General features: G+C 42.8%; 1 protein-coding gene and 1 pseudogene across 1 annotated transcript; one reads left to right on the top strand and one right to left on the bottom strand.

Annotated features, from left to right (window-relative positions):
- Positions 1-583: 583 nt before the first annotated feature.
- LOC107141137 lies at positions 584-6,173 on the bottom strand (annotated as a pseudogene).
- A 781-nt stretch (positions 6,174-6,954) lies between these two features.
- Positions 6,955-9,174, top strand: Atoh1 (atonal bHLH transcription factor 1). Its single transcript, XM_015484419.2, has one exon. The coding sequence runs from the start codon at positions 7,154-7,156 to the stop codon at positions 8,210-8,212; it is 1,059 nt and encodes a 352-aa protein (XP_015339905.1). The 5' UTR covers positions 6,955-7,153; the 3' UTR covers positions 8,213-9,174.
- Positions 9,175-9,732: the final 558 nt, after the last annotated feature.

Below are 9,732 nucleotides of genomic sequence, written 5' to 3' on the forward strand. Positions count from 1 at the left end.
AATAGATTATCTCTGAGGCTTAATTACAATCAAATTTATCTTTTTCTTTTTAAAAAATACTTCAAAAAAGTCTTTGTACTGTATAATGCATGAAACCAAGACACATAACATCGGGGTCTTTTACTCTAAATGATGCTAAGATTAATCAGTAATTCCAATGAGACCGGCTGACCCCTCCATTGTAATGTTCCCCAATGAAATTTCATCTGTTTCATTCATTGTCTTTTTAAGTGCAATATCAATCTTTATTATGAAAATAAACAGCCGTCTTCAATAGGGAAAACAGAATAACTGGCCCTTTGGAAGGCTATGTTACCTAGCCTACAAGTTAACTTTGGCTTCTTAGTCAGCCAGAGCTCCAACACATCATGAACATGGCTTAAGACAGAGAAACAATGATGTGGAATGAAGTGGAAGTGATGTGGATGAAGTGATGTGGATGAAGAGGAAGACGGCACTCAAGGACTCCTTTCATGGTATCTGTTTGAAGGCTTCCTCTGGGATCTTGCCCTCAGTCTGGAGCATAATGAAGACTGACAGCTCTAGTATAGTTCCACTTGTCCTCATGGCATTCTGAGACCATTCAAGTTTCATCACAGACCATGTAGAGAAAACCTGCCTGGGAGAGCGCAGACATGGAGGTGGAGCACAGTGCAGGCATTGGGATGGAGAAAGAGCTCTGGATCTCCTCAGGGCTGGCATTCCTCCCAATCAGCTCATCATTAATGATGCATATACTGGGATAGTTGGTAGGGATAACAAGGAAGGTCCGGGTGAAGACATGGACACGTCCTTGAGGATTTCCTTCTGCTCCCTTGAACACCCCATTCACAGAGAAGCAGAGCATTATTTCCATCTAGAACCACATATCTACCAGAAGGCAACTGAAGTCATGCTCAGTTTTGGCAACACACTGCGGTAGTCCACAATGTCATGTTTTGTGTGTTTCAGCAGCTGTCTCTGCATGTTGGAATCCTTGGGCTTCTTCATATTTCTACTGTATTTGAAGTACCTGCACAAGCTATTTGGGGCTGGGTCCCTGAGGTTGAAGGGAATGGTCAGAGAGATACAGGCCTCATCATGGTAAGCGCTGAGTAGACCCTGTCAATCTCCATAGTCATAGATCAAGTAATACTCCTATAGGAATTACAGAACTAGATTTTTTAATGTCTCAGATCCTTTATAGCTTTCTGTGCAGGATTTTATTAGCTTGGGAGCATCAGGATATGCTGATGTAATTGTATGGATCACTCCTGGCCATCCAGATATAACAACTTGGGAAAACAATCCTGGATGGCACTTACTACATATGCAGACTGGTCTGGGAAGGCACTGCACAAAGGGTTCCCTTTTAGCACAGCTTCAGCCCTTTCAGCTTATCCAACTCCTTGGAGGTCCTCAGCTCATTTTTGGAAAGGTTCAGGATCTTGACTTTGAGGGTCTTCTCTATAAAGTCAGACAGGCCATCCAACTGGTAGAGTTTATTGTTTTCCAAGTTCAAAGACAACTACTCAGGGAAATCCTTTCAATGATCTTCAGGGTGGCAAATGCAGTTTCTTCAATTCAGGATAATGAATTGAAGTCTGAGTCAAAATAGAGATTCTGGAGGCTGAGAACTTGCTAGGAGATATCATATCATTTGCTTATAGACAGCTTTAGCTGCTCCACTTGTTCTGGCGTGAACTTATTTTCATGGATTCAGGCACAGATGTCTTTCAGTTATCCTCATCACAAATCTTGTAGCTGATATCCTTCAATGCAGAAGCAGTTTTAATATCCTGGAGAAAGCACTGGGTCTGATTTCTGATGTAGTGGGAATCAACCGGGGTGAAGGGAACTCTGCAGTGGCTCTGGAATGTATTCATTAGCCATGCCTTGTCATACTTTCTCCCATATGGAATTGTGACCTTGAACCAGTTCCACATGGCTTTTCCTTGTGTATCCTCTCTTCTCTCTCTCTTCCGGATTTGTATCTTTCCACATGGTAATATGGATTTGTTCTTCATTATGCCATTTCCCTCTCTTCTTGTTACTGTGGGTGACTTGAGTGGGTCACATTTTGATCACCCTCCTGGAGTTTTGAAGGAAGCAGTTCATACCCAGTATGCTCATAATGAAGATTCCTCCTGCCAAGATTACCCTAGGAAGATTTCCCATCTTTCTTTCTTCCTTGAACAGCACTGCTATCATCACTGTTTTCTGAAACTTCATTTCTGTTTGTGCCACATTTCTCCAATGTTTGATCACATTTTTGTTGATGCTGTCTCAAGGTTTTGCAGAATAACCTTGGAAGTGCTGACTGCCAGGCATTGTCTGAAGAGGGTCGCATGATGGAGAGATCTGAGCTACCTCAGGGATCAGTGTTAATCAGCAAATGTTTTCATTTAAGAATGGCAAAATGTTTATTTTTCTAAATCTTTTATTTCTTCTACCTTTATTATATTAATTATTTTTTAAAAGACATTTTCATCAAGTCAGGCCCTTTAATTACTCTGAAATACAGTTCAGATAGGAATTATAGAATAAATGTTTAATTCTTAAGCATAATTGCCAACTGATAAGACTATGCCCAATAGTAAAAAAACAATACTTCTTTGTTATTTGTTTGTTAATGTTTGTGACCTCATTAGACACTGGTTAGAATTGATCATGACTTGGAAATTCTTATTTAAAATAACCCATAAGACAATGCATTTCAAATTAATATTCAAGTTTTGCACCTCTTGAATAATATATAATAATTATTCATTAAAAGCTGAGAATTCCCAGACCCATTGGATACATACTTTACTGTGGCCGAGCAGAGCAAAATTTAATGTAAGGTGTCTGCAATGACTACAGGCCTCAACACCCTGGGTAAAATTCTTGGATTGACTTGAGTTAGTACCTTTAGACATAATGAACAAACTAAATTTGGCTGTTTCATTTGCCTGTTGCATTGCTTATTCTTTATTTTGAGGCAATCTTGAAGTTACAGAAAGGTTGAACATATAGTGCAAATATCTTTTAACAAAACCATCAACCTGCCCCTTTATCCTTGAATACCTTAGTGACTATTCCCTAAAAAAATGAGACATTCTCTTAAATAACCAGTTATAACCATCAAAATCAGGAAATCAATTTTATCATTTATTTCTCGGACACTATACAACTTTGACAATTGTTCCAATTATATTCTTTATTAGCAAAGGACCCTGTTCAGAATCAGGCATCAGATTTATCATGTTTCCTTAGTCTTCTCTAGCTGGGAATCCTGAGGTTTTGTTTGCCTTTTATAATCCTGACACTTTGAAAGATGATAAACTAGTTATTTTCTAGAATGTCTCTGAGTTTGAATTGGGTTAATGTTTTATCTTGACTAATCAAGGAAAAGGGTAGGCATCTTTGACAGGAATATCAGGCTGTGTCCTCTGCATTCTAATAAGTGGCACATAAATTCATTTTGTCTAAAAGCTGGTGATGTTAACTTTGATCATTTGATTAAGTGGATGTTTGTCATACACTTCCATTGAGTGTCAGTCTTCTTTCATTTGTAATCAATATGTATTTTGTAACCAATATATATTTATCAAAATCATTGTATTTATTTATTCTATTTATATTAATAAGATTCCTTTATTTCAAATGGGAAGAAATCTGTCACTATTGATATTTATTTGGGAATCTACATTATCTGTATCTTGTTGGTGGAAAGGGCTTCAAGCAGGCTTCTGTGGTCTTTTGACACGTCTCCTTCATCCTTTGAGCACTTCATATTTCTGACATACTAAGATGTTTCAGGCGCATCTTGTGCTTTTTTTTCTCTTCCATTCTGGACTCAACCCATTTTTGAAAGGGCCTTGATTCCTTTTGGTCAAGAATTTTGTTTGGAAACTGAAATCTTGGAATTAGACATGCTCATTGTTGATGTCAAGCTCTGAGAATGAAGAGGACATCTATAGGTACACACTTATGCACACACCACATATTTGTGTTTGTTCCTATGTAGTAAAATCATAATTTCATATCAAAATCTCCAATTTTAACCCAACACTACAGTTTCTTCCCTTCTCTGATAGTGAGTAACCAATTCTCATTATCCTCAAATATATACTTTTTTCAACAACTCTTTTGTAGTAACTAATGGCTGCCCCCACACAAAGAACCCCTCAGGCTGCACTGCTGTTGCCACCATCCAGCCCCCTTGGATGCTCACTCTACTTGCATCCCTTTTCACAATCTGCCTTAGGGCTTACATTACTCAAGTTCTGATATTATGCACAGGGCCCTGTGTCCCCTTCTCCATCTTCGATGCTTAGCTTCCTCAGCTCAATCTGACAGAAGAGAAGGAAGAGAAAAGGAGGAGGTGAGGCGGACAGCTCCCTATTTATTTTAAGGGCAAAAGAAATGCATGTCACCACAAACTGTGGAAACTCCTACAGTCCCACATATCACTGGGGCACTCTAAATTACTCACCTAGAAATTGAGATTGGCTTCAAAAAAGAAATAATGCTAATTAACTATAAAGCTGCCAATTAGGATCAGTATTCTATGTATTCAGTAAATATTGGGCTGAAACCCATAAATCTGAGCTCAAAGGAAAACGAATATTTTGCAGTTACACAGTCATTTAATGTACAGATAGAAAGTTTGGAAGATGAAAGCTCAAGGAACATTTGAACATCCCACACCTTTGGTAGTGATAGTGTATGAAAGAATTGCAGCAGTACCTTTCAGCAGATCCAGTTGAGGAAAGTCAGTGTATGAGGTATAAAATGCAATATAGATGACTTGGTATTTCTGGGCTCTAACTGTTACACTGCCATATATATACAAATAATGACTAATCATTTTTTCCAAAAGTTTAATTTTGGCACCTACAGCTACTAGAAATTATTTTTAAGTGGCACATTTTACATATTAACATTAATTGTGGTAAGAGCACCATTCGTTGATTTCAATACTACCCAGTCCACTCACTCACTCAAATATTGGAGAATTTTGTCTCCAAAAAATACACATAATGACCTTTTATTATTATTCTCATAGATGGTTTTCAACTAGGTTTAGGCTTTTTGGTTTTTCTGGGTTTTATTTAACATATTTATTTCAACAAAGCCTAAACACTCAAAAAGTCCAGCTCCGACTTTTCTGGTTCTTTAGGTCAGAAGGCCTGGACGATTTCTGCACGCCAGCATATGGACGAGGATGAGTAAAAAACAGACGAAGATGTATTAAGCATCATTTACACACTCTGTTCTCTTTCCACACTTATGATATAATCCAACACTGATATATATATATATATATATATATATATATATATATATNATATATATATATATATATATATATATATATATATATATATATATATATATATCACCAATCCAACACTACAGTTTGGAATATATATGTATCACCAATCCAATCCAGTAGCCGAAATTCTTCTGTCCAAGGAATACTAGAGACAACACCTCTCAGTTGCCTCTGAACCCAGCAAAGACCTGTTCCAGGATACTCTGCTGGCTCTCCATTTCACTACCTTTCCGGGAGGAAGAAACTGCTTGCGGGATGACAGCCACCTCAAAAGTCAAAAGCCGCAGCAGCACCAACTGGTTGCAACCCACTCCAGCGCCCCAGGGTCCCTGCAGGAAGCGCCCGGAGCTGGGGCGCGCAGGACGCAAGTAACAGCGTGCCCGAGCCCTGGAGCTTCTGATTGGCTCTTTGCTGTGACTAGACCAGGCAGAAGCTAAAGCGGTGAGAGGAGAGTGCTCACCTGGGAGTTGGCGTCCCAACCTCGCCAAGGACCTCCCGGGTTTTTGCACTAGGGGAATACACACCCTAACTAAACTAAACATGGGGAGAAGTGGGTTAGGCTGTGGTTTCTGGGTAATTGCAGAAGAAGCCACGAGCTGTAGTAAAGCCAGGGCTCCCGAGGCAGATTACTTTGGTTCCGTAGTTTGAAAGTGTTCAGAATTGCAGGAAAGGCATGCACCTTTCTTTTTAATTTGGGCACTCTCTTTTGGCTCTGGTAAGGAGTCCTGCTGTGTGTGTGTGCCTGTGCGTAAACTCTATGCATAATACTGTACATACGATATCTCTGCCCTAAAATTATACTGCGCAGAGAGTTTTCTGAAGAACACAATCCCAACTGGCCGCAAGGGTGCTGGGGAACCGGCTCGGAGAGCATTGAAGGAGTGGAATTTGGTGTACCCTAACTGTACACAGCTTTACTTTTCATTAAGAAAAAGATTGCATAACAAAGACGAACTAGCTCTGGAGCAAGACACGAAAAGGCGTAGTAAAATTAAGAAATGTTCCGAGACATTAATGTCTTCTCCTTCTTTTAGTCTAAGTAATTTTAAATGAGAGCCATCATTTAGTAGTTTTTCATCTATGAGCACACAAATGAGATATTTATACACAAATTTTATACATACACATACCATATTATATCTGAGAGATTAAAAATGTTTGGGCGATGGGAGTTGTGATCCTAGCTCGGAGGCAGCACGGGACGGGCCAGCTCTCAGCTGTGAGTGCCCTCCCGGCGCCAGGCGAGTCCAACCTCTCCCCGAGCCGCCCGTGGCGGCGCACGTCTGACCTAGGACGGCTGGGGCACCAGCTGAAAGCCAGGTCCGCACCAGCTCACGCACTCCGCGGTTTGGGCGGTGACACACGCGAGAGTCGAATTACAAGCCCGCAGTCAGCAAATGAATTTCAGGAACTTAAAAGGGGGAAGAAGGGGGAAAAGAGAAAGAAAGAAATGAGCGGGCGCCCAAGTTCTCTGCCCACTGGAACTTTTCTCTGGGTGTAAAAACTCTTTGATTGGCTGCTCGCACGCGCCTGCCCGCGCCCTTCATTGGCTGAGCAGACACGCGACTGGCGCGAGGAGGGGGTTGGGAGAGGAGCGGGGGGGAGACACACTGGCGCGTGCCGCTTTTTAAAGGGGCGCAGCGCCTTCAGCAACCGGAGAAGCTTCGTTGCACGCGACCTGGTGTGTGATCTCCGAGTGAGTGGGGGAGGGTCGAAGAGAAGGAAAAAGAATAAGACGTTGCAGAAGAGACCCAGGCAGGGTTTTGGGGGGTTTTGTTATTGTTTTTGGTTTTGGTTGAGCTGGGTTACCAGTGCCGCCTCCGAAACTGCACCTCCCCGAGCCTTTGCAGTGCAATGTCCCGCCTGCTACATGCTGAAGAGTGGGCTGAAGTGAAGGAGTTGGGGGACCACCATCGCCATCCTCAGCCGCACCACCTCGCGCAACCGCCGCCACAGCCACCTGCCACCCTACAGGCGAGAGAGCATCCAGTCTACCCGGCGGAGCTGTCCCTCCTGGACAGCACAGACCCACGCGCCTGGCTGGCTCCCACTTTGCAGGGCATCTGTACGGCACGCGCCGCCCAGTATTTGCTGCATTCTCCTGAGCTGGGTGCCTCGGAGGCCGCTGCGCCCCAAGACGAGGCGGACGGCCGGGGGGATCTGGTAAGGAGAAGCACCAGCGACGGCAACGTCAGCAAAAGTCCAGGACCGGTGAAAGTGCGGGAACAGTTGTGCAAGCTGAAAGGAGGGGTGGTGGTGGATGAGTTGGGCTGCAGCCGCCAGAGAGCCCCTTCCAGCAAACAGGTGAATGGAGTGCAGAAGCAAAGACGGTTGGCGGCCAACGCCAGGGAGCGGCGCAGGATGCACGGGCTGAACCATGCCTTTGACCAGCTGCGCAATGTTATCCCGTCGTTCAACAACGACAAGAAGCTATCCAAATATGAGACCCTGCAGATGGCCCAGATCTACATCAACGCTCTGTCGGAACTGCTACAAACCCCCAGCGGCGGGGAGCAGCCATCGCCGCCGCCAGCTTCCTGCAAAAGTGACCACCACCACCTTCGTGCTGCAGCCTCCTACGAAGGCGGTTCGGGCACAGCCACAGCATCTGGGGCTCAACCAGCTTCCGGAGGGGGCCAGCGACCGACCCCACCCGGGAGTTGTCGGACACGCTTTTCCGCCCCGACCTCCGCGGGAGGTTACTCGGTGCAGCTAGATGCTTTGCACTTCTCGACTTTCGAGGACAGCGCCCTGACAGCGATGATGGCGCAAAAAAACTTGTCGCCTTCGCTGCCTGGGGGCATCCTGCAGCCAGTGCAGGAGGATAGTAGCAAAACTTCCCCCCGGTCCCACAGAAGCGACGGGGAGTTTTCTCCCCATTCCCATTACAGTGACTCGGATGAGGCAAGTTAGAAAGGTGACAAAACCCTGAAAACGGAGACAGAAACAAAATTGCCCTTTCCCAGTGCGCGGGGAGCCCCGCGGTTAAATATCCCCGCACCCTTTAATTTTTGCTTTGCAATGGTCGTTGTTTAGCAACGACTTGGCTTCAGATGGCAGCTACATTTGATGGTTTGCAAAAGCCGCCTCTATTCCAAACTTCCTATGGCTCATATTGTTTGATGAAAGCTTTGCCGGTCCTTCCACCTTCTGCTCCCCTGTAGATAGATATGGTATAATTATATGTACCCAGATGTGGCATCATTATTATAGTCCCTTCTGCCAACACGCTGCTAAAACGTCGCATCTTTTCTGTCACTGGTTTGGGTTTAATTTATTTTATGCCCTGGGCGTCCATTCCTGTGTGTTGCGCGCACTCGTGTGGGAGAGTTAAGTCTTCTGAAGTTGTCTCCCCAAATGCATTATGAATCGCAAAGTCAATGCTTACAAAGTGAACAACTTTTGACTATGGAATTGTTAGAAAACGGGGACCTTTGCGGGTTTATATATTGTATAAACATACCCAGTATGTGTATCCGATCGCCAGAACGTTGGCGTCCTTTAGGAAACTTGGCGCACGCACTTTATCAGTCGCTGCTATTGCGGCTCCAGGAGAAATTCAACTGCCAATTGCAGACCAGTTTTTTTTTTTTTTAAACACGGCCACTTAAAATCTCTAAGCTCTTTGCAAATGTTTGTTTAAAAAAAAGAAAATAAAAACATATCTAGTAGTGTCAAAAGCATTTGGTCAATTTTATTTTGCTTTGTTATTGTTAGAAAACTTATTTATTATTGAGTGTTTGCTACCATTTCTACTTATCTTGATTCATTTTTTTACATTTTCTACTCGAGATAATTTTATTTTAATTTAGTAAAGCCAACTGCCATTGTTTTATGTATTTACATTTGCAAATGATAACAATAAACTTGAAAAGGAACTTTTATTTGTCACTTACTTATTCCATCCCATTATACTATTGAAAATGATTTCTAAATAGCCTGGAAGACTTTAAGGAAGTAGTCTATCAAATCCAAATTTATAGGACCTAATATTTTAAAAGAAGAATGTTGTAAACTTAGTGCCTTTGGGTAGCATCTATACATAGAAAAGCACTTGAGTCAATAATTTAAATTGTGGGATAAAACTCTCCAAATTTGCAGCAATTTTGCCTTTTGAATAGCCAGAATTTCCAGTCTTACTCCTAGTGTTAATAGTATTTGTGAGGGGAGCCATGGTCTTTTAGGTCTTCTAGGATCTAGTTAGTAGTTAAAGTTATCAGGGTGAGCTATTTTCACTTACAAAAACTAGATAAGCCCAAAACTTTTCAAGTAGGTCAAATACACAGCACCAGCTAACTCTCCCCCCTTTTTCTCCCCGCCCCCTCTTCCTCCATACCCCCCCCCCCTTCTTTCCAGGGAGAGGGTTTCTAAGAAGGAAGGAGGATTGAGGAGACGGGGAATAAGGGAAATTGGTGATCATTGATTCAAAAATT

Source organism: Marmota marmota, unplaced genomic scaffold (assembly GCF_001458135.2).
Source record: "Marmota marmota marmota unplaced genomic scaffold, marMar, whole genome shotgun sequence".
NCBI lineage: Eukaryota > Metazoa > Chordata > Mammalia > Rodentia > Sciuridae > Marmota > Marmota marmota.